Here is a 25,784-nt window from a genome sequence, read left to right on the forward strand (position 1 = left end):
TTTCGCAGCGAGAACATAAAATGCTCACCGGCGCTCATGGCCGGACCCGATCTAACAGGTTTCCGTCTTCTGCATGCAGAAGATGGAAACCTGAAAACGGAGTCAGGGCGCTAGTGTGAACCCAGCGTCATATCACATATAAAAATAAAGAAAAAAAAGTAATCCTAAACAGATTAGATAACCCTGTGCTAAAAAATGCCCAAACTATCAAAATATTTATCCCATACAGTGAAAGGTGTAGCAGAGAAAAATAATCAAAATAGCCAAAAGGCGTTTTTTTCTCCCCCCAAAAAAATTGAATAAAAGATTATCAAACCATCACACCTTACCCCAAACGGTATCGACAAAAACGTCATCTTGTCCCGTATAAAAAGACACAATACCTAGTTCCATACTTGTGCTTACGAAAAAGTTACTGGCAGAGTACAGGTAACATTTCATTTTTACCACAGTGAACGCTGTAAGAATTAAACCCATGAGAATGCCATCTAATCTGCCCTTTCTGGATGGAAAGTGCTTTCTGTAGCAGGTCCGTAGCAGCTCCTTCAGAGCTGAAGAAGTCCTGGCACACAAAACTCTGACTGCGATTAAAGGGCTTGTCCAGGGGTAGCGGCAATGTCACGATACACAGGTCATCTCCTTCAAAGAAGCATTTGCCATTTCCTCCCCCAATCTCATAGTTATATCAGAAAAACGTACAGTATAAAAATGAACACTGACTCTAATGTGTCAATTTATTTGAAACTGATCAATTACATGGATCAGTTACAGAAACGGACACATTTACATCAGTTAGGCAGGATTCACACTACTATTGGATTCCGTTATGAAGGTGTCCGTTTTAAAAAAAAAAAAAAAAACGAACACCCATCATAAGCAAAATTATGGGTGGGTTCACACCTCTGCCTGGACTCTGGTTTTTTTTTTTTTTTAACCGGACACAAAGTCCTGCATGTCCGACTTTGTGTCCAGTTAAAAAAAATGGTTTCGCAGAAGACGCTCAGGGGTGCTCATGGGCGGACACTTTGCAAACCTATTCAAATGAATGGATTTGAAAACTGACTGCTGGTTTCGGTCTCCTGTCCAGTTTCTCAGGCAGAAGACGGAAACCTGAAAGTGGAGACCGGGGCGCTGGTGTGAATCCGCCCCAACTGACACTAAATGATGTTTATGTCTGTTTTTTTTTTTTACTATCCATTAAATTAACCTGTTAAAAAACTGACACAAAATAACAGACAGTAACTGATGGCTATATGTTGCTGTCTGTTATAAGTCCATTACCCATAGACTTCAGGGTTAAAAAAATAACGGACGCCTGACATCCACTACGAATCTGTTGTTTTTTTGTCTGTAGGATTTTTTTGTCTGCGAAAAAAACATGAGGTGATGGATTGGGTGTATAACGGACGCAAGCACACGGACACAACCTCTCCATTCTAGCCTCTACTATATAGTCCCATCTAAAAGAGAAAAAAACAAAAAAAACTCGCCCAACTTCACACCCCCAACATACAGTCCCGTATAATAATAAACCAATGCAATCCCCCAGGATACAGTCCCATGTAACGACATGACTCCCTCTGTTCAGCCTCCTCCTATCTCTCCCGTACCACCATTCCGTCCCACACACCCGTACTACCCACTGCCTGTTCTCTACCCGCGCTCTGCTCTCGTTTCCTCTACAGAGCACAGACCTGTGACACAATAGACTCCGCCCTCTTGCGAGAGGCCCCGCCCCTTCCCGTCATGACCCTTCCGGGAACGAGTGCGCTTCAAGCCTATTGGTTCAGAGGTCGTTGTGTGGCAGCTTTCTACTTCCGGGTCACGGTCCGTATCGTGTGTGCTGCGTTTATCAATTATCGTATTTGTTCGGGAGAAGGATCCGGACGGTAAGGACGGAGGAGAGGAGGTGGAGGAACAGGTATGGGCATCAGATAACGCTGCGGCTTTAGCCTCAGGTGTTGTGTGGTCTGTGAGCGTGTGCGATGTCGGGCATGTGTCAGGAGAGGCTTCAGGCCTAAAGTGCGGGACAAAAATCCTGAACGTGGGAAACTGCTCGCTGCTGTTCATGCTCCTCTAGGGTCGCGGTTTTACCTCCCTTGGAGTATCTCTGCGGCCCCTCATATAACATTTGTGTCTGGGAGAGGATTGTTGTAATAGAGACCTGTACATACAGTGCGTTACACACGATGTTTTCCAACTCTCCTACTACATTGTTTATCAGCCACAGCTCCATATTTTTAGTAGCCGGTGTAATGAATTGTATTCCCACAGACATTAGTAACAGTACAGAATCTGCCTGTGATTAAAAAAAAAAAAATGATGGGGCCCTTTCATTTATTTTAAGGATAGGCCATCAGTTTTAAAGCCCCTGTTCACATTTACCACAAATGTTTTTTAAATGGATCTGTTTTTGCCTTATACAAAGTGAAGCCTTCTATTTGCATTGTGTTTTTGCAGAGGTTTAATCCCTGGGACAATCACTTATATCAAGAATGAATGTGATAGTCCAATGGGCATTTTACCTGCACAATGACACTTTCATTTACCTGCTATATGGGGACCTTCAACACTATTTTTTCAAGTGACAGGTTCACCAGTGAAGTTTTTTTGCAGATCTTGTAGATGACAGCAGAATATAAATCATAAAAATTGACCCGTTTTAGTAGTAGTCAAAGATCCATTTTCGTATCTCACAGCCTTCCTTCTAAGAACAAGTCCACTAGGGACATAAATAGTTGAATAAACTACTTGGGATGAATCCACGGTTGTTACACACGTCACTTTATGCTTTGAAAAGGGAGAAAAGCCACAACTGAAATTGACATGTTATGTATTTCTTACGCTGGGTTCACACCAGTGTTCGGCACTCCGTATTAGGTTTCTGTCTTCTACCGGCAGAAGACTGAAACCTGTCATGCTGAGTCCGGCCGTGAGTGGCGGTGAGCGTTTTGAGCTCTCCACGGCAAAACCATTTTTTTTAAAACTGGACACAGAGTACTGCATGTCCGACCCTGTGTCCGGTTTAAAAAAAAACCAAAAAAAAAACGGTTTCGCCGCGGAGAGCATAAAACGCTCACTGGCGCTAACGGCCGGACGCTTTTCAAACCCATTCAAATGAATGGGATTGAAACATGCCGGCAGGTTTCCGTCTCCTGCCCTGTTTTGTGCAGGAAACGGAAACCTGCAGAACGGAGTCCCGGGGGCGCAGATGTTAACGAGCCCTAAGGTGCACCAAATGTCTCTGCAAATTTTTTCTGCAGCTGGTCCGTGAAATTTTATGAAATTGCGCTGCTTCACTTTGTGTTTTGCACATGCCATGCGCTGAAAATTAGCATCATATTGTCCCTGTGTAGTTGTACTCTGATAGTGGTTGTAGCCCCAATATGCAATGGTGGTATATCCATTAAATTAAATATTTTTGTATTTTATATGTTTTTATTTTGCTTACTTATATAGCGCTATTCTATTCTGCAGCATTTTATAGATATTGTCAACACTGTCCCATGTAGGGCTTACAGTGTGGACTGACAATTGGGACTTCCTCCAGTAATTATAGTGACGTGGTTGAGGTCTCATGCCCACCTTCCCCTCAAAAGTAGTAAAGTTTTATTTCTTTGGAAGTTAAAACAAGTAAAGCAGCAACATTTCTCATATTACAGTAGTTTGCTACAGTTTAGCATTCTACACTCCAGACTATTAAGCGTTTTCCATTAAAATTTTAGAAAGTCTTAATTCTGAGAAGTGTCCGTACAGGATCTGCTCAGGTTTTCATCCTCTGCGTTTAACTAGAATGTTCCCTTTCACTGATCATTGTCCTTAGTGATCAGACACTTATTACTTATCCTGCAGATCATGGATGAACATTACTTATAGGAAAATACCTTTAATGTCTTTGTTTTGATTACATCTTTTTTTTTTTTTTTTTTTTTTTAATAGCTTGAAACACCATGGCTGGGGTGTTTCCATACAGACCTGGGGTACCCCCAATGCCTGGGCCCCCACCTGTAGCCCCCGATTACATGTCTGAAGAGAAGTTGCAGGAGAAAGGTGAGCATTAAATAGTTTACACTGAACTATTGTTGACTTGTTTGGGTCTATTTGGATGAGAACAACATATATATATGTATTTTTTTATTTTATCTTTGATACTAAATTGTTTATTTCTTCCCTACTTTACGTTAATAGCCCGGAAATGGCAGCAGCTGCAGGCCAAGCGTTATGCAGAGAAAAGGAAGTTTGGCTTTGTGGATGCTCAGAAAGAAGACATGCCCCCAGAACATGTCCGTAAAATCATCCGTGACCATGGAGACATGACCAACAGAAAATTCCGGCATGATAAGCGAGTGTATCTTGGGTGAGCACACAGCGAATGGTTTGCTTATATAGATTGTTGGGAATAATATGGTATAAAATAGATTATTTGGGACTTACATTATATTAATGCAGCATGCAATGTCTTTATTTTCAGAGCTTTGAAGTACATGCCTCATGCAGTGCTAAAATTGCTGGAAAATATGCCCATGCCTTGGGAGCAGATCAGAGACGTGCCAGTGTTGTACCATATTACTGGAGCCATTTCATTTGTCAATGAGATTCCTTGGGTTATTGAGCCGGTCTACATAGCACAATGGGGGTAAGTGACAGTCTGCACTCATGGCAGCTGTTTGGGTGGATGTCTGGTCTTTGTAGTATTCAGTTCACCAAAGAAGATGGTTCTGTGCTCTATGTAGTGGCTGAGCAACATTACTGCAGCTCTGCTGCCAATGACCGGGCATAGTGCATACATTTTGTACTGCCTGTAGCTTTTTCAATGGAATAGGACAGTACCAGTCATAGCTGCTGTGCAAACAATGAAGAGGGCACAGAACTCTCTACTCGATGGTGGTGTCAGGTATTCTAAGGCTAGGGCATCCACACAGGATTTACACATTAGACCTGGCTGTGGAAAAAAACAGTCATAATCATCTGGTTTTCAGCATGGTTGTCAACTGTAATTCTTGGCCAACTGGCCCGGCTTGACAACCCCACTGAGCATTAAACTAACATGATGTGTTTACAGAGTGGGTCTAGTCGATGGGACTGCTGTAGCTATTCACAGCTTTCAGCAGTATACAGCTAAGTGTACAGTTTTGCTGCAGCGGTGATGTGACACCACTGCTGGAGTTACTCTGTATACAAACAGTTGAGGAGGTGACCCAGTGCAGGAATGGAAGTAATGGAGTATTTTCTGCAAATCACAGTTGCGTGCTTTCAAATTCATGATCCAAGATTATCAAATTTATGACTCCCCCTTTTAATAATATGTCAGCTCAGTGCCTTTCCTTATCATGCTTTCAACTCTGAACGTGTTGTCATCCTTAAAGGGATTCTATCATTGGAAAAACTCCTTTTTATCTAAGCCTATATTTGCATAGCCTTTAGAAAGGCTGTTCCAGATATACCTTTAATTTGTTAATCCTCCCAGACGTTTTTGAATTGGCTTTCTTTTATTGATATGCTAATTAGCCATCATGGTGCACTCCGGAAGCTCAGTGAGCGCTGTGTGCTAAGTGTACACGGGGAGGCGAGAATAGGAAGACTGATGAGTCTTCGTTGTCATCAGCAGCATGAGTTTTCCCAATGATAGAATCCCTTTAATGATTTTATGGCATAACCTCAGAATCGACCATACCTGATTGACAGGGACCATTATACAGGGAACGGAGCCAACTGCTTCTGTCCCTGTATTGTGTATAATATGGGCGCCATCTTAGAGCCCCATAGAGCTGTGTTCAGGGCCTGTGTTAACATTATTCTTGCAGTCTAAGATCCTCACATCTATATACTATTATGAGCTCTGCAGTGTTTTGCAGAAAAAGGTAATGAACATCGGTGACCGAATCAGCAGTGGTGGATTTTGAATCTTTTCCATAACTACCTTGCATAGCTTTGAATACAAAGAAAAAAAGCACCTAATATGCCTAAATAGTAGTTTGACGGGGTTTTTTTGTGCTCTCTTACAGATCAATGTGGATTATGATGAGAAGAGAAAAAAGAGATAGACGGCACTTTAAGAGAATGAGGTTTCCTCCTTTTGATGATGAGGAGCCTCCGCTGGATTATGCTGATAACATCCTTGATGTAGAGCCCTTGGAAGCCATTCAGCTTGAGCTGGACAATGAGGAAGATGCTCCAGTCCTAGACTGGTTCTATGATCACCAGCCACTAAAGGACAACAGAAAGTAAGACGTGATACAGTCTTCTGTTTAAATGTAATTTCTTCTGACATTTTTGCAAATTTTGCATCTGAAACCTTTACTTGGGCTTTTCTTACAGATATGTAAATGGTACAACATACCAGCGATGGCAGTTCACGCTTCCAATGATGTCTACGCTGTATCGGCTGGCCAATCAGCTGCTCACAGATCTAGTAGATGATAACTACTTCTATCTGTTTGACCTGAAAGCCTTCTTCACTTCCAAGGCACTAAATATGGCCATTCCCGGTGGTCCCAAATTTGAGCCTTTGGTTCGAGACATTAACTTGCAGTAAGTGAATGCTAATTTACCTCGGAGGGTTTGTCATTTAATATATCACCGGTCATACAGCCATTTTTTTTTCTTTCCTAATCTACAGGGATGAAGACTGGAATGAATTCAATGACATTAATAAAATCATTATCCGACAGCCAATCCGCACAGAATACAAGATTGCATTTCCATATCTCTACAACAATCTGCCTCATCATGTGCATTTGACATGGTAAGATGTGAAGCTAATGTGAGCAGTAAGCCGATCTTGTGTTTTTGTTTTTATATTTAATTTTGAATTTTTTTTTTTTTTTTAAACATTTTACAGGTACCACACTCCAAATGTGGTGTTTATTAAAACAGAGGATCCTGACCTTCCAGCATTCTACTTTGATCCCCTCATTAACCCCATATCACACAGACACTCTGTAAAGGTAAGCTGGCTCCAGTGTTAAATTTATATCTCATGCTTTTAGAAACCTGGATATTTCTTTTTTTATTAACATTTTTCAAAGAAAACGTATAAGAGAGTTTGATGAAACACACACACTAAAATACAGAAAACCGTAAGTTGAATGATAAAACCTATAAAAAATAATACATAGGCGATACACGGAGTGCCGTGATGACGTTGCAACAAATATATAACAACAAAGTAGCAACAAAACAAAGTAGAAACACAAGAAAAGGTAAAGGGGGGATCACAAAAGTGGGGACCAACCTATCAGAACATATAGTGAGAGTGGCTGGATAAGTATGTTTGGCAACAATAAATATAATGTTGGCCAGATGACCAGAGAATTGAAACCGTTGTGTTAGGTAAAAGGGAGAGGGTGATGCGTCAGCCATGGGGGACCATTGACAATAGAAATTCTTGAGCTTACCCTTTTGGCAAGCAAGCATGTGTTCATGCATGCAGTTAGTGGAGATGATGGACAGAAGTTCAGCGAGGGACGGAACGCAAGGTGATTTCCAATGGCAAGCCATTAAGAATCGGGCAGCATGAAGAAAATGACATGAGAGACCGGGAGTGAGGGGAAATTTTATGAATCCGAAGCAAGAGAAGGGATAAAGGGGCATACGGTATTATTTTCCTATGTGTGTAGTTATTGAGTGCATTAATAGTGACGATGTTTGGGCAGTTTCAAAAGATTTAGAAGAGTAAACCAATTTGGCCACCGCCTCTCCAGCAAAAAGATGAAGAGGTTGGGTACGTTTTTAAGAGTCTCAATGGGGTATAATACCAGCATACAAGAAGATTATGGTATTGCTCCCAGTGAGAAGCACAAGACGTCGATCTGTGTGCCCAAGTTAAAGCAGCGTTCCACTTTGCCATGCCAAAACTGTGACCTAAATCAGCTTCCCATTTCGAAAGGGGAGGGGATTTAGTAGGGAGGAGGTCATTGGCTACTCTGAGGAATAAAGGTTTTACTCCTTTGGATTTTTAGGCCAAAGGACTTTGTAGGAAAGAACAGCAGGGATGGAAGAAGTATTAGGGCGGGTTCACACCAGCTCCTGAACTCCGTTTTCAGCGGAAGATGGAAACCTGGCAGACCGTGTCTGGCCTTGAGCGCCTGTGAGCATTTTGTGCTCTCTGCGGCGAAACATTTTTTATTTTATTTTTTTTTAACATGTCCGACTTTGTGTCCGGTTAAAAAAACAAAAACGGTTTAGCCGCGGAGAGCACAAAACACTAACGGCTGAACACTTTCCAAACCCATTCAAATGAATAGGTTTGAAAAATGACTGCAGGTTTCCGTCTCCTGTCCAGTTTCGGCCAGGAAATGGAAACCTGCGTAACGGAGACCTGGAGCGCAGATGTGAACCCGTACTAAGGGGGTTTAGATGATAGTAGAAAATCTCTAATTTAGAGGTATCTAAACAACTCTTGTGAAGGTAATGAGTATTTTGCTTGGAGTTGAGAAAATAAGGCAAGTTGGTTGTGGAATATATCTGAGATGTGGCGTATTCCGCAAGCAGTCTATAAACATAGGAATATGTTGGGAATGTAGTGTGTTAGAGCTTGGATGGGAATTATTATATTTATCTTAGGAAGGGAGGAATTTTGAGATGGGAAGAACATCCCATTTTCCAGGCCTCAAGGGAAACCTGAACTGAAGGGGGAGTTAATGCGGACTGCAAAATCGATGCAGAAGAATATAGCAAGAGTGCTTTCATGTCGGAAACATGAACCACGCAAGCCTCCAGAGCCGGCCATAGTTTGTCATGGGTATCATTCCAGAAACCTGGTTATTTCTTTACACAGTCTACAAATCAACAGACCAAGCCTTTGCCAAAATGTGAAACCATGCTGCTTTAACTTGCTTAAGGGAACAGGTTGAAATGTAGCTGCTGCATTTTTTAGCTTTTCATGACTCTCAATGCATATATGCTGAGTGGTTATTTTTCTGTCTTCTCAGAGCCAAGAACCTCTACCAGACGATGACGAAGAGTTTGAGCTGCCAGAATATGTTGAGCCCTTCCTGAAAGAAACACCTCTGTATACAGACAACACAGCCAATGGCATCGCATTGCTTTGGGCTCCTCGTCCTTTCAATCTCAGGTCCGGTAGAACACGGCGGGCTGTTGACATACCTCTTGTAAAGAATTGGTAGGTGGTATAACTTTTACAGGACTTGCTTTTATTTCATATTTTACCGAACCTGTTGTAGAATAAGGATATATGTTTATTTTTAGGTATCGTGAACATTGTCCTGCAGGGCAACCAGTTAAGGTCAGAGTATCTTACCAGAAACTTCTAAAATATTATGTCCTCAATGCTCTCAAACACAGGCCTCCCAAAGCACAGAAGAAGAGGTATGTGAATCTGACTTCTGTTCTATCAGTGGGCTTTCATTGTTGATTAAATTAAATGTTATATATTTTTATTCTGAATATCGACACAATTTTTTCCCAGGTATTTGTTCCGTTCCTTCAAAGCCACAAAGTTCTTCCAGTCCACAAAGTTAGACTGGGTGGAAGTTGGTTTACAGGTGTGTCGCCAGGGCTACAACATGTTAAACCTGTTAATCCACAGAAAGAACCTTAACTATCTTCATTTGGACTACAATTTCAATCTAAAACCTGTGAAAACGCTGACCACAAAGGTACGTTCACGTTACCTGATCTATTTACATTCTAAATTATTTACCTATCTTTTGCTGAAGACTTCTGTTTTAGTGAAATACCTGTAACTGTTAGATCAGGTAATCCTCCAATTGTAGATCTTTAAAAAAAATAAAATGACTTCTCAGTTTTGGGGAAAATTAATAACAAATTGTTTTAATTTTGATGTTTGGATTTGCCTGTTTAGGAACGTAAGAAGTCTCGGTTTGGCAATGCTTTCCACTTGTGCCGAGAAGTTCTGCGTCTGACCAAACTAGTTGTGGACAGCCATGTGCAGTACAGGTTGGGAAATGTCGATGCTTTCCAGGTAAATCTTTAATATCAGTACAAATGGTAGCTAGCAGTGGTCTCATCAATATCTTAGCACATCATTAAAGTGTATATTAAATATCTTGTATTCTTTTACCAGCTCGCAGATGGTTTGCAGTACATCTTTGCCCATGTCGGGCAGCTGACTGGAATGTACAGATACAAGTATAAACTCATGAGACAAATCCGCATGTGCAAAGATTTGAAACATCTCATCTACTACAGGTTCAATACTGTAAGTACTGCACTTCAATGGAAAATCTCCTGAAAATATTTTAGCGATGTGTTTTAGATTTTTTTTTTTTTTTTTTTTGACTTGTTTAGGGTCCTGTTGGAAAAGGACCTGGTTGTGGATTTTGGGCAGCAGGCTGGAGAGTCTGGCTGTTCTTCATGCGTGGTATCACCCCTTTGCTGGAAAGGTGGCTTGGAAATCTGCTGGCCAGACAGTTTGAGGGTAAGTCATTAGGCTATTGTATTTGTGACTTCTTATTTTATATACTTTTGTATCGCCCTCAAAAGTATTAGCACAGAATTTTTGGCTATCCAGATAAATCTGATTCTAAGCTTTCAGATTCAATAGTAAACATAGGATGACCTGTCGTTCAGATATTGAAGAATATAGAACAAAGGATTTTGTTACAAATGAAGAGCCAATAGACCTAATGATTTAAGAATCAAAAGGTCTGGTTAGTCTTTTGGCTGGATAATATGGAGTGTCTAGTGAAAGTAGTAGATTATAATTTCTGGTAGGAGATTTGATTCTATTTCTATTTTTTTTTTGTATTTGTGTTGTTTCTTCACATTTTTGTCGTGGTCTCCTTTTAGGTCGTCATTCGAAAGGGGTAGCAAAAACTGTAACAAAACAAAGAGTAGAGTCTCATTTTGATCTGGAACTCAGAGCTGCAGTCATGCATGATATCTTGGATATGATGCCAGAAGGCATCAAGCAGAACAAGGCCAGAACCATCTTGCAACACTTGAGTGAAGCCTGGAGATGCTGGAAGGCAAACATTCCTTGGAAAGTGAGTTCAGATTAGTTAAAACTATGAATGCATTTATGTAACTGCACATTGGTCTCTTAAAGTTTGTTTAAACTACATTTATTTTGATATGATTTCTTGTAGGTACCAGGTCTACCTACACCCATTGAGAATATGATTCTGCGTTATGTGAAGGCTAAAGCTGACTGGTGGACAAATACTGCTCATTACAACAGGGAGCGTATTCGCCGTGGTGCAACTGTGGACAAAACAGTTTGCAAAAAGAATTTGGGCCGATTGACACGTCTTTACCTAAAAGCAGAACAGGAGAGACAGCACAACTACCTAAAGGTAAGTACTTGCCCCAAATGTGTGTTATCTTAAATCTGTCCTATTTTGCTAATCTCTGCCTTGGTTTGCAGGATGGGCCATACATCACTGCAGAAGAGGCTGTAGCTGTGTACACCACCACCGTCCACTGGCTGGAGAGCAGGAGGTTTTCTCCTATTCCATTCCCTCCTCTCTCATACAAACATGATACCAAGCTTCTGATCCTGGCTCTGGAAAGACTGAAGGAGGCATACAGGTAAATAACCATATAGATTTATTTTTATTTCAATTCAATTGATTTTATTGCACCAAAGTATTTTGTAGTGCTTTACAGACATTGTCCTCACTATATCTACTACCGGTATGGAAAAACTGCATTGTATTCTTAAGTTATGTAATGGCTTTTTCTTGAGATTTTAGTATTGTTTTTCTTCCACTTTAGTGTGAAGTCTCGTCTAAATCAGTCGCAGAGAGAAGAGCTGGGCTTAATCGAACAAGCTTATGACAATCCTCATGAAGCCTTATCCAGGATCAAGCGTCACTTGCTCACTCAAAGAGCCTTCAAGGAGGTAATGTTCAGCTTTATATCTCTGGGAAAATATTGATTAAATGCTGTTTGCCCATAACAACCACTGCCCGATATATTCTTGTTCTTCCTTATTGTGAAAATCCTGTCTACAGTATGATTACTGTGGCATCACCTGCTTTCTTTGAGCAGTTTAAAGAGGACCTTTCATCATTTGGGGCACATGCGGTTTTATATACCACTAGATAGCCGACAGTGCGCTGAATTCAGCGCACAGTCTGCTTTTTAGCGGTATAGAAAACCGCATGTGCCCCAAGTGGTAAAAGGTCCTCTTTAATAAATATCCCAATTACGCCTTATCCTTTTTTGTCACAGTAAAAGCATGTACTGAAACTCAGTATGTTCTCTGTAGGTGGGGATAGAGTTCATGGATCTTTATAGTCACTTGGTCCCCGTTTATGATGTGGAGCCTCTTGAGAAGATCACAGATGCTTACCTGGATCAATATCTGTGGTATGAAGCTGACAAAAGACGTCTTTTCCCTCCTTGGATCAAACCTGCAGACACAGAGCCACCTCCATTGCTTGTGTACAAATGGTGCCAAGGTATGAGAAACTTCTGTTTCTCAGCTCTTAATGAATTATGTTGTACTAATTAAACTTTAGTTCAGTCCTATAAGTTATTCCTATGATACTCTTTCTTGTAGGAATCAACAACCTGCAGGATGTGTGGGACACCACTGAAGGAGAATGCAACGTGATGCTGGAGTCACGGTTTGAGAAGATGTATGAAAAGATTGATTTGACGCTGCTAAATCGTCTCCTACGTCTCATTGTGGATCACAATATTGCTGATTACATGACGGCCAAAAACAACGTGGTGATCAATTATAAAGTAAGCCTAAACAGATTTGGACTCCTCTTCTGATTGTATTGCCAAAACTTCTTAAAAAAGTGCAGAAGAATGGTAATCCTACATCACAAATTTTTATCTTTTGCAGGACATGAATCACACAAACTCCTATGGCATAATTCGTGGCTTGCAATTTGCTTCCTTCATTGTGCAATACTATGGCTTGGTGATGGACCTTTTGGTTCTGGGTTTGCACAGAGCTAGTGAAATGGCTGGTCCACCTCAGATGCCAAATGACTTCTTGAGCTTCCAAGATGTAGCCACAGAAAGTGCCCATCCTATCCGCTTGTATTGCAGATACATCGATCGCATTCATATATTTTTCCGGTGAGTGTGAATGTTGCTTTATGTTTTTAGCAGCAACTAATTAGATCTAACTAGAACATTCTTAAGAGGCTTACATTTCCTTTCGTTCTAGGTTTTCAGCTGATGAGGCCAGAGATCTCATTCAGAGATACCTTACAGAGCATCCTGATCCTAACAATGAGAACATTGTGGGCTACAATAATAAAAAATGTTGGCCACGAGATGCCAGAATGCGTCTCATGAAGCATGACGTCAATCTGTAAGTTGTGTTTTGTTTATTTTTGTTTGCTTGTGTATCTTGGTATAACTTTTATTATATCTAGCTCTTAACCTCTTCTTTTTTCATTTACGATTTATTCACCAATTTTTGGGTATTTTTTTTAGTGGTCGTGCTGTTTTCTGGGACATTAAGAACCGCCTGCCTCGTTCTGTCACAACTGTACAGTGGGAAAACAGCTTTGTGTCTGTGTACAGCAAAGACAATCCTAATCTGCTCTTTAACATGTGTGGCTTTGAATGCCGAATCCTTCCAAAGTGTCGTACAAGCTATGAGGAATTCACTCATAAGGATGGTGTCTGGAATTTGCAGAATGAGGTATGAATAATCATTTTGTTAGGCATGAGTGGAGTAATGGTGCTTTCCCACCAGGAAGTTTCAGTTTAACATATGCACCAGGAAAGCTTCCAGTGGTTAGGTTATACTACATGAAAAAGGGACATCTATCACGCATAGGCGCAAATGTTAAGAGACAATACTGTACATATTTACTGTTTATTTTCTTCACTTGATGTAACTGCATGAAATAGTGCAGACCCTGCCTTTTTTTCTTTTTTCTTTTTTTTTTATATCACACGTGTGTCATGAGCTTTCTTGGCGCATACGGTAAACTAAAACATAAACATGGTGTGAAAACAGCCTTAGGGTGCATGCACACTACGTAACGCCGGGCGTGTATGAGAGCCGTACACGCCGGCATTACAGCAGACTGCCGAACACTTCCCATTCACTTCAATGGGAGCGCTCGTAACAGCGGCGTTTACGAGCGCTCCCATTGAAGTGAATGGGAAGTGTTCGGCAGCCCTGCTGTAACGCCGGCGTGTACGGCTCTCATACACGCCCGGCGTTACGTAGTGTGCATGCACCCTTACGCTGGGTTCACACCTGCGTTCAAAGTGTCCGTACTATGGTTTACGTCTTCTGCATGGCAGAAGACGGAAACCATAGATCGGGTCCGGCCGTGCGCGGCGGTGAGCGTTTTAGGCTCTCCACCGCGAAACCGGATTTTTTTATCCGGACACAGAGTACTGCATGTCCGACTCTGTGTCCGGATTATAAAACCCGGTTTCGCGGCGGAGAGCGCAAAACGCTCACTGCCGCGCACGGCCGGACAGCTTTCTCACCCATTCAAATGAATGGGTGAGAAAGTCTCCTGCAGGCTTCCGTCTCCTGCATCTGTTTTATGCAGGAAACGGAAACCTGCAATAAGGAAAGAAGAACGCAGATGTGAACGAGCCCTTAGTAGATTTCTCTAGCAAGAAGCTTACTGAGAACTTTCCATTCTGTAGGTGACCAAAGAAAGGACCGCCCAGTGCTTCTTGCGGGTGGACGATGAGTCTATGCAGAGATTCCACAACAGAGTTCGTCAGATTCTCATGGCTTCAGGTTCAACAACATTTACTAAGGTGATTGATTTTGCTTTTTATAAAATATTAACTTTTCAGGTTTAGCGCAGTTGGCACAAGGTTCCTGTTGGAAATTATTTTGGCTTTCTGGTGTAGTCATGTACATGAGACTTATTACAGTGACTGGAAGAAAAAAATCAGATTCTCCTACAGTGTTAAATGTAAGCAGGTCTATGTACAAATGCTAGCATGCTTCTTCAATTAGTTAAGGTTATACATCAACCATACAAAACTATAACTTTGGAGAACCAGGTCTCATTTTAGGTGGACCCTCACAGGTAAATAAAGATCTTTTCTTAAGTCAACTCTTCATGTTGGAGATCTGAGATGTATACATTTCTTGTTTTAACCCCTTAGCGACCCTTGACGTAACTGTACGTCATGGGTCGCATGGGGATGTATGGAGCGAGCTCACACGCTGAGCTCGCTCCATACACGGCAGATGCCGGCTGTATCATACAGCCAGGACCTGCCAATAACAGCAGCGGTCGGTGCCCGAGCCGATCGCTGCTGTTAACCCTTTACACACTGCGGTCAAACGTGACCGCAGTGTGTAAACGGCGCCGGCGGCATGGGCGCCATGTTTCGCCGATCGCCGCCCTCCTGAACGTCACATGAGGGCGGTGATCGGTTGCTATGACAGCCGGAAGCCTATTGAAGGCTTCCAGGCTTGTCTCTGCACTAGATCTATTAGACGATGCCAGAGGCATCGTCTAATAGAAGTGCTGGGATTCTGCTATTCACTGCAGTACTGTAGTATTGCAGTGAATAGTATGAGCGATCAGACTCCCTAGGTTTCAAGGTACCTAAGGGGTCTGATCATAAATGTAACAGAAGAAAAAAAAAAGTTTTTAAAAGTATTAAAAAAATAAAAAAAATATAAAAGTTCAAATCACCCCCCTTTCCCTAGATTAGCTATAAAAGTAATTAAAGAACATTAAACATAAACATATTAGGTATCCCTGCGCTCCAAAATGCCCGAACTATTAGAATATTAAAACATTTATCCCGTACTGCGAACGGCGTAGCGGCAAAAAAAATAAAAACCGCCAAAAAGCGTTTTTTTCAACACTTTGCCTCCTATAAAAAATTGCATAAAAAGTGATCAAACCATCAGATCTTTCCCCAAATGGTATCAATAGAAACGTCATCTTGTCCCGCATAAAAAGACACCACAACCAGCTCCATACATGGAAATATGAAAAAGTTACAGGTGTTAGAACATGATGACACAAATTTTTTTTTCTATTTTGCAAAGTTTATCATTTTTTTAAAAGTATCAAAACATTTCAAATACTATATAAATTTGGTATCACCGCGTTCGTACTGACACGTAGAACACAGGTAACATGTCATTTGTACCAAACAGTGAACGCTGTAAAAATTAAACCCATAAGAAAATGGCGCAAATGCATTTTTTCTCCAATTGCACCTCATTCTGAATTTTTTTCCAGCTTCCCAGTACATTGCACAGCATATTGAATGATGCCATTACAAAGTACAATTTGTCCCGCAAACAATAAGCCATCATGTGACTCTGTGAACTGAAAAATGAAAAAGTTATGGCTCTTGAAATGTGAGGAGGGAAAAACGAAAATGCGAAACCAAAAAATGGCCGGGTCCTTAAGGGGTTAATTTGTAATTGTTTTTATTTATGTATTTTTTATTTATTTTTAATAAATCTGAATTGGAACTTTATGCAAAGTAAAACCTAAGTATAACACAAATACGTAATTTCTTTTGCTAATAATTGCAATACCTTTCTCCAGATTGTCAACAAATGGAACACTGCTCTGATCGGCCTCATGACTTACTTCCGTGAGGCTGTGGTCAATACTCAGGAGCTGCTCGATCTATTGGTGAAATGTGAGAACAAAATTCAAACCAGAATAAAGATCGGTCTGAACTCCAAAATGCCCAGTCGTTTCCCACCTGTGGTCTTCTACACTCCTAAAGAACTTGGTGGGTTAGGGATGTTGTCTATGGGACATGTACTTATCCCACAGTCTGACCTCAGGTAATGCTGAAAGAATGTTTTTTTTTTTTTGTTTTGTTTTTCCCCTCCAATTCTACTGCAAGACTTGCAGGCATTTCATTGTCCTCTTCTTGCTTTTCTTTACAGGTGGTCAAAACAGACAGACGTTGGAATCACTCATTTCCGATCTGGAATGAGTCATGAGGAAGATCAGCTGATTCCAAACTTGTACCGTTACATTCAGCCATGGGAGAGCGAGTTTATTGATTCTCAGAGGGTTTGGGCTGAATATGCTTTGAAGAGGCAGGAAGCCATTGCCCAGAACAGGTATACATATCCCTCCATACAGCTAAAGGCACAGGTTTTGTGGATACAGTTTAATAAGATGATGATTTTATTTCAGGCGACTTACCTTGGAGGACTTAGAGGACTCATGGGATAGAGGTATCCCACGTATCAACACACTCTTCCAGAAGGACAGACACACCTTAGCTTATGACAAGGGCTGGAGAGTCCGTACAGATTTCAAACAATACCAGGTATTTCAATATAATGGAATCATTTATATTTTACTTGGCTGTTATTACTTCCTGTGTTTTTTCATCGTACCTACTTGTTCTTCAGGTATTGAAACAGAACCCATTCTGGTGGACACATCAAAGACACGATGGGAAACTCTGGAATCTGAATAACTACAGGACCGATATGATCCAGGCCCTGGGAGGAGTGGAAGGCATCCTGGAACATACACTGTTTAAAGGCACTTACTTCCCTACATGGGAGGGTCTGTTCTGGTATGAAAATCTTTGTTTCTTATAAAAATGTTCCAGATCTGAGACTGCGATTGTCCAGGAAATCTCTTTTAAAATTCGACAGGGAATTATATTTTAATTTGTTGTGTATGTCCTGGGCTTTAAAACCGATGGCATTATTTTTGGGATAGCCACTCTGTATTAGGTTGGTGGGGGTCTGGATCATGGTCCCCTGGTGGTCAGCTGTTTAAAGTGTAAATAATGAAAGAGGCTAGCACTTTCCTGAGTGACATGGTCTCTTTAGCTGTCCAGCAGGGCTGCTGAGAATTGGAACATCACAGATCTTATTGCTTTCTTGTACATTCTGTTCCATCTTCACTCTACTGTACACAAAATAATTCTGTTCTTCAGCATCTGATACGGTGTTTTACTTCTTTTTACCAGGGAGAAGGCTAGTGGTTTTGAGGAATCTATGAAGTGGAAGAAACTGACCAATGCTCAGAGATCTGGTCTGAATCAGATTCCTAACAGAAGATTTACTCTTTGGTGGTCACCCACAATCAACAGAGCCAATGTATGTGGAGAAATTCAGCTGTTAACCACCTATATGTTCAGACTCAGGATATTTGATTAATTGTTGTTTTCTCCATTCTAGGTGTATGTCGGTTTCCAGGTGCAATTGGATTTGACTGGCATTTTCATGCATGGCAAAATTCCAACACTCAAGATCTCATTGATTCAGATATTCAGGGCCCACTTGTGGCAGAAGATCCATGAAAGCATTGTCATGGATCTTTGTCAGGTAAGTCCAATTTAAACTTTTTTTGGTCTGAAAAATATTGGCTGTATGTTGGCTGTATATTCCCAGACTGCTCTCTGTCTGGACACCTGAAGTCTCAATATTATAGTTACTGATGATGTTGTGAGACACTACGTCATCATGGGACTATAGTCCCATTGTGATTACAGTATTCCCACAATGAGACAATGACTCAGGAAAGCTCCACAGGATACGTCGTCAGTATCTGATCAGTCCACGGTATACAGCCAGAAGCAGCACTGCTCATATTCAAGTGAATTGGAGCAGGTCTGCAGTTCCATTGCTACAGTGTATGGACCAGAAATTGTACACACCAGGTATCCGTAGCCACACTCCCATTTACTTGCATAGAAGCTGGGCTACTTCTGGTTGTATACCTTATATACAGCTTCTGACAACTGCACCCGACCAATCTGATACTGATGACCTATCCTGGCATTAGGGCATCAGTATGAAATCTCTTCAGGTCCTGAATAACCCATTTAGTTTGTGGCTCCAAAGTGGATGGGATTCTGGCTAATCTTATCCACACATTGCAGAAAATAATCCACAGCAGAAAACCACTGGAGTTTTTGAAAATCACAGCATGTCAGTTATACGGAAAACGCCAGCATTTCCGCAGATATAATAGGGGCACCGTTGTGGTTTTTTTTCCCCTCTGTCTCTCTCTACATGGGACCTTTAGGGTGTTTCCCACCAGTTACATTAATGTTTTGTCCTGAAATATTTAACTTTTTGCATAACCTTTCTTATTCTTCTAATTCAGGTCTTTGATCAAGAGCTTGATGCTCTGGAAATTGAAACTGTTCAGAAAGAAACCATCCACCCTAGGAAGTCTTATAAGATGAATTCATCTTGTGCAGATATCTTGCTTTTCGCATCCTACAAATGGAATGTGTCCCGGCCATCTCTGCTTGCTGATTCAAAGTATGTATTTTTTTATTTTTTTTATTTTCCACTCACAATCCTACACGTGTTCACAGACTGTGTGGTATTACAGGTCAGTCCCATTCCCCTCAATAGAGAGGATCTGTAATACCAGACACAATCCATGGACTGGTGTGGTGCTGTTTCTGATTGAAAGTAGCTATTTTTCTTTGATCCTGTACAGCGCCTCTATCTTTTTCAGCATCACTTGAGTGAGAATTTTGCTTGTAGTGATTTACAGTGAGTGTTTTTTTTCTTTCTTGCAGGGATGTAATGGACAGCACCACAACACAGAAGTACTGGATTGACATCCAGTTGAGATGGGGAGACTACGATTCTCATGATATTGAACGATATGCTCGTGCAAAGTTCTTGGACTACACTACTGATAACATGAGTATTTACCCATCACCCACTGGTGTCCTGATTGCCATAGACCTGGCTTACAACCTCCATAGGTAAGAATCTTAGCTATGTATTGTTTGGAATTTTCTTTTTTTACATTTTGAATAGAAACCATCCTTCAGGGTTGGTTCACACTAGTGTTCAGGGACTCCATTTCCCCCCTTCATTCTTCTTAAAATAGGCAAGTGAGAGAAAAGTCCTGCAAGCACTCTCTCTGCTGATGTCAGGTGGAAACCCGGCGGACCCAATTATAGTCTGTGTGGTCCGCCAGTTTCCATGGGTAACCACTTTTTAAGCATATAGGCTTTCCGGGCCCATGGAAATCTGAACGCTAGTGTGAACCTAACGTAAGTGTTGATGTTTTTGGCTGAGAGATTTATATACATATGCATATACATACATTTATATGTATATCTTTAATTTTAATTTATATATTATTAATTAATATATATTATATGAATTTCTTTGTATTTCTAGTGCTTATGGAAACTGGTTCCCTGGAGGAAAACCTCTGATACAGCAAGCAATGGCCAAGATCATGAAAGCTAACCCTGCCTTATATGTGTTGCGAGAACGCATACGTAAGGGATTGCAGTTGTATTCTTCTGAACCGACTGAGCCATACTTGTCTTCTCAGAATTATGGCGAGCTCTTCTCCAATCAGATCATTTGGTTTGTGGATGATACCAATGTGTACAGAGTAACCATTCACAAGGTACAGCATGCATCTAGATTTTTGGGAATTGTTATAAGTGAAAGGCAAAGCATTTAACATGTCATATTAACTTTTTCTTCTAACTCTTGTTTTAGACCTTTGAAGGCAACTTGACGACAAAACCCATCAATGGGGCAATTTTCATTTTTAACCCAAGGACAGGACAGCTTTTCCTGAAAATTATTCACACATCTGTATGGGCAGGACAGAAGCGATTGGGTCAGGTATGCTGTAAAGTAATAAGCCAACAAGGTGTTTGAGAATTCTCAGTGCCCATCCCCCTCCCAATCCCTCCATTCTCTTTTCTTATTCATTAGTACTTTAGGGTCTTCCCACCCCCACCCTGTCCCCCAGTGTATCACCTTCCATAACAGATTTTCAATCTAAAATTGCCTTAACATTTCCTTTGTAGCTTGCCAAATGGAAAACTGCAGAAGAAGTTGCTGCCTTGATCCGTTCATTGCCTGTAGAGGAGCAGCCCAAGCAAATTATTGTCACCAGAAAGGGCATGTTGGATCCTCTTGAGGTGAGAAGAGCAGTTAGAATAATTTCTAATTATTTTCTTTTTCCCTTGCTTTCTCAATTTTGTTTCCTTTTAACAATGTTTTGCTTGTAAATTAAGATTATTTTTTAATTTTTTTCCCCCCTGATCCTCAGGTACACTTGCTGGACTTCCCTAACATTGTAATCAAAGGATCTGAGCTGCAGTTGCCTTTCCAAGCCTGTCTGAAGGTGGAGAAGTTTGGAGACCTTATATTGAAGGCCACTGAACCACAAATGGTTCTGTTCAATCTCTACGATGATTGGCTGAAGACAATCTCTTCATACACGGTACTTAGTAGTTTTGTTGATATATGTATTGCATAAGGATTGGATGTAATTTTGTGATTGGAAACAAAGCGAGATAGCAGAGGATCATGTCCTGTCCGCTACTGACCCCATCATGTCTGATATGAGATTGCTAATTCTTGTCACTTGTCCTCCAGGCTTTCTCTCGTCTGATTTTGATTCTGAGAGCACTCCATGTGAATAATGACCGTGCAAAGGTGATCCTAAAGCCAGACAAGACTACAATTACTGAGCCTCACCATATCTGGCCTACACTGACAGATGAGGAATGGATTAAGGTAGAAGTTCAGCTAAAGGATCTGATCCTGGCAGACTACGGCAAGAAAAACAAGTAAGAATATTACTTTATTCTTAATTGTATATTGATGCAGGTAATAAAGAGGAACCTCTCAGGTGGGTTTTCCACCCTAAATTGGTCCCAGTGTGTACAGCATCAAGTAATGACCTTTCCAATGGAGACCCTCACTAAGGTTTTCTCCTGATGAAAAGCCAAGTTATAACCTTTTAAGACCTCATGCAAGTTTACTTTTATATAATCATGGGTGGCGTTGAGCAGCTTCTAGTCACGCAGTCATAATGTTCAGTCGCACCCTGTGTGGGGTGATTGTCATGGCTCTATCACATGTCGGCCTGATTCCCTACCTAAATGCAGCTTCACAGGGACCAGCTTGGCGTGATAAAACCACCTGACGTTCCCTTTTTAAGAAAGCCTGTAATTTGACTGTTAGTCCATCATCGTGACTTGCATTTTCTTTACTACTATTTTTATCTTTTCAGTGTAAATGTGGCTTCTCTAACACAGTCTGAAATCAGGGATATCATATTGGGTATGGAAATCTCTGCCCCATCCCAGCAGAGGCAGCAAATTGCTGAGATTGAGAAGCAGACAAAAGAACAATCTCAGCTCACCGCCACTCAGACACGTACAGTCAACAAGCATGGAGATGAAATCATTACCTCTACCACCAGCAACTACGAGACCCAGACCTTCTCTTCCAAGACAGAGTGGCGTGTCAGGTAATGCACTTTTCACAAATAATCTGGGCTGTTTTGCTCGGTTGCATTACTATACGAGATGGCTTTCCTTCACATAAGCGTGCTTTAGCTTTTGGATTGCAGCCAGCATTTATGTAATATAAAAGCTCTTATATGACAGATGAGCAGGCATAACCAGTATTGAATCGCTGGCTTCTCTGTATAATTGCATTTATGCGTATCCTGCTGTTTGCTTGTGGGTCACATGTTCTGTTTAGGACAAGTTGTTTTTGCATGTGGGTCTTATTTCTGCTATTATGCATGCTAGGATCTGCTGATGTATATTAGGTTTGTATGTGGGCATGTGATAAACATTTTTTGGGTTTATACTAAAAAGTAGATGACTCCTTTTTTTTGTAGACCAGCTGTGTGTAGGTGTGTTCCTTAATATTTACCGTACCCCCTGATGACCAGGCTGCTATGTAAAGTCTTTAGAGACCTTCTTAGATAGCTGATGTTGAGTATGAGATGTCTGGAAGATGGATTTTAACAATTTTACTCTTCATTGGGAGATGAGTATTGTATGTGTGTGCATGCACACAGGGATCATTGTATTTAGCTGTCAGCTAAACAAGCGTTTGACTGTCTATTGTGAATGTCCAGCCTAACTAATACCATGCACAGTCCTAAAATGACCAAAAAGCAAAAAAAAGCCATACATACAGTAAAGTATATAGTCCCCAAGCGGACTCCCCGAACAGAATACCGAACACAGATGTGAACCGGGCCTCAACTGTAAATCAGAGAGGTAGAAAGTAATAGTCTCATGGTGACTCTAAAAGAGTCCTTTGAGGGTCCTACCTTCACTGGTTTTATTCCCGTTAAAAAAAATTAAAAAAATGGAGCAAGTCATTAGTAGCCGCTTTAACTCTGGTTTCCTAACCATAACTTTTTTTTTTTTTTTTTTTTTTTTGTCCCCAGAGCCATATCTGCTGCTAATCTTCACCTCCGAACCAACCACATCTATGTATCATCTGATGATATCAAGGAGACCGGTTACACTTACATCCTGCCCAAGAACGTGTTGAAGAAATTCATCTGCATTTCTGACCTGCGAGCTCAGGTAGGTTGTGTATCGAAACTAAGGGGGGGGTTTACACTTTGGGGGGGGAGGGGCCACCAATACAGACCCGGCATCCGCTGTAATAGAAAGGCGGGTGCCGGGGAGGGTTAGACACAAGCACATGTGCCGGGGCCTGAGACATCGCTGCGCTCCTGCCCTGCAGGAAGCCAGCAGCGGCAGGAGCAATGCTGCTATTGCGGGGAGGGACGGAGGAGCGGAATAGCAGCATCGCTTCTGCCGCTGCTGGCTTCCTGCAGGGCAGGAGCGCAGCAATGTCTCAGGCCCCGGCACATGTGCTTCTGTCTAACTCTCCCCGGCATCCGCCTTTCTATTACAGCGGATGCCGGGTCTGTATTGCGGCCACATTCGGACTATAAGATGCACCCTTCTTTCCCCAAAAATTTTTTGGGGAAAAAAGTGAGTCTTTTATAGTCTGAAAAATATGGTATATACTGGAAGTGGCAAACTATATAAATGTGAGATATATTTGAAAGTTAAAGTTCTATTAAAAGTTATTCTTAAAACCACAGAACAGATGAGCACTTACTATGTTAGATGGCAATGGAATAATCTTTTTAACTCCATTGAGTTCTAATGACTTTTCTGACCTGTTATCTTCTATAGATTGCTGGGTATCTCTATGGTGTCAGCCCACCTGATAACCCTCAAGTGAAAGAAATCCGCTGCATTGTGATGGTGCCACAGTGGGGAACGCACCAGACCGTTCACTTGCCAAATCAGCTGCCTCAACATGAATATCTAAAGGTAAATTTGAAGAGGCGCTGTTTCAACAAACTTTTCCTGTGCTATTTATTTATGCAATCATAAGAAACTTTGTAATACATCTTATGAGACAGTTTTTGCCTGCTTCATCTTACCTCTGCTAAGCTGACTGTCACACGAAACATCTACTATATTGATCTTAAAATTGCAAATCACAGACTAAGATTACACATGTTCATAGGTCTATGGGGAGGAGTGAGCAGAAGTAGAGATTGAGAAGTAGAAACAGATACTTGGGGCTTATTCACAGTTAAGAAACAGATTCTCCTCTACTTACTGTGTGTAGTGTATGGCAGCTAGCTCATTTTCCCCCCCTTCCCAAGTTTAAGAAGGTGAATGATAAAACTGATAAATAATGCAAGATAAGTCATATAATGTCAGAAATAGTTAATCCTCATATTTATACATGTTTATACACACATACATATATATGCACACACCCTTATGCTGAAAAGTCAAATGAAGCGACACATACTTTTTAAGTTCCATGCTGATGTTTTGCGTGTCTTTGTTTTTCTGTTACTTTTTATGGCCACTTATAAGAATCATTTTAAATTTTAGGAGATGGAGCCATTAGGATGGGTTCACACACAGCCAAATGAGTCTCCTCAGCTCTCGCCACAAGATGTCACCACTCATGCTAAAGTCATGGCTGACAATCCAGCTTGGGATGGAGAGAAAACTATTATTATAACATGCAGGTATTGTAGCATTGGATTCTTTTTGCAGTGTTCAGTATATTCAATTAAATATTGTATGGGCAAATATAGATTCTTGTGGGGTGTATTTAAATGTGAGTACTTTATTCATCCATACAACGTTTCAGCTCTAGTCACTAAAGCCATTCCCTATATATATATATATATATATATATATATATATATATATATATATATATATATATTATATTTTATCTATCTATCTATCTATCTATCTATCTATATAGTGTGTGTGTGAGTATAATTAAAATGTGTTTGTATAATAAATATATATACTGCATTTTTTGCCACTTGATTTCATCTTTTCCATGATATTAAACCATGATAGAATTTATTATTCTTGATCTGACTGTTTTGTATCTTTAGCTTCACCCCTGGATCCTGCACCCTGACTGCTTACAAACTAACACCCAGTGGTTATGAGTGGGGCAGGCAGAATACTGATAAAGGGAACAATCCTAAAGGCTACCTACCCTCTCATTATGAAAGAGTGCAGATGCTGCTGTCTGATCGTTTCCTGGGATTCTTCATGGTACCAGCTCAGGGATCCTGGAACTACAACTTCATGGGTAATTTTTTTGTATAGTCTTGATATTAAGGCAAGATTAAGATGCACATTACGTATGTTAATGATATAAAATGCTGTTCTTTCTAGGTGTCAGACACGATCCCAACATGAAGTATGAACTACAGCTTGCTAACCCCAAGGAATTTTACCATGAAGTTCATCGCCCATCGCACTTCTTGAACTTTGCCTTGTTGCAGGAAGGGGAGGTGTACTCTGCTGACCGTGAAGACCTGTATGCATAGTCAGTACTTCAAATACATCAGGATTTGATAGCTGTTGATATTCAACATGGAACTTTTTTATGCACATGCTCAGAATCTACACCATCTGTTTGTTTTGCAGCTCTTGTCTGTTTGCTTCTATAATTGAGTCTTTGATGTGTACTGTTGATGTAGCCTGGCTGCAACTGTGTAGAAATTGTATGGACCTCTTATTTGTCAATATCTTTGCAAAGTATTGTGCAATGTAGTTGACATTTCTGATTTAAT

The 25,784-nt window shown here is 40.9% G+C and overlaps 1 protein-coding gene across 1 annotated transcript; it reads left to right on the top strand.

The window, feature by feature from the left end:
- The first annotated feature begins 1,766 nt into the window (after positions 1 to 1,766).
- On the top strand, positions 1,767 to 25,784 carry PRPF8 (pre-mRNA processing factor 8). The gene is made up of 43 exons (XM_075263921.1): positions 1,767 to 1,921; positions 3,940 to 4,050; positions 4,189 to 4,357; positions 4,472 to 4,636; positions 6,006 to 6,224; positions 6,319 to 6,531; positions 6,620 to 6,745; positions 6,842 to 6,947; positions 8,934 to 9,124; positions 9,211 to 9,330; positions 9,431 to 9,620; positions 9,827 to 9,946; positions 10,049 to 10,183; positions 10,273 to 10,402; positions 10,774 to 10,970; positions 11,073 to 11,279; positions 11,351 to 11,514; positions 11,701 to 11,827; positions 12,197 to 12,389; positions 12,491 to 12,678; positions 12,785 to 13,023; positions 13,115 to 13,261; positions 13,387 to 13,597; positions 14,569 to 14,685; positions 16,455 to 16,702; positions 16,808 to 16,987; positions 17,064 to 17,199; positions 17,285 to 17,454; positions 17,857 to 17,986; positions 18,068 to 18,214; positions 18,999 to 19,159; positions 19,426 to 19,617; positions 20,042 to 20,279; positions 20,375 to 20,503; positions 20,692 to 20,805; positions 20,937 to 21,110; positions 21,266 to 21,459; positions 21,906 to 22,145; positions 23,085 to 23,226; positions 23,851 to 23,991; positions 24,571 to 24,710; positions 25,095 to 25,297; positions 25,384 to 25,784. The coding sequence occupies exons 2-43, from the start codon at positions 3,951 to 3,953 to the stop codon at positions 25,536 to 25,538; spliced, it is 7,008 nt and encodes a 2,335-aa protein (XP_075120022.1). The 5' UTR covers positions 1,767 to 1,921; positions 3,940 to 3,950; the 3' UTR covers positions 25,539 to 25,784.

Source organism: Leptodactylus fuscus, chromosome 2 (assembly GCF_031893055.1).
Source record: "Leptodactylus fuscus isolate aLepFus1 chromosome 2, aLepFus1.hap2, whole genome shotgun sequence".
In the NCBI taxonomy this organism is placed as follows: Eukaryota; Metazoa; Chordata; class Amphibia; order Anura; family Leptodactylidae; genus Leptodactylus; species Leptodactylus fuscus.

Excerpts from the sequence above, each read along its gene's own strand:
- PRPF8 (XM_075263921.1), top strand. The coding sequence starts at position 3,951 with ATGGCTGGGGTGTTTCCATACAGACCTGGGGTACCCCCAATGCCTGGG. Across the intron at positions 9,621-9,826 it reads TGAAAACGCTGACCACAAAG|GAACGTAAGAAGTCTCGGTT; the intron begins GTACGTTCACGT and ends TTGCCTGTTTAG. Across the intron at positions 12,390-12,490 it reads TGTGTACAAATGGTGCCAAG|GAATCAACAACCTGCAGGAT; the intron begins GTATGAGAAACT and ends TCTTTCTTGTAG.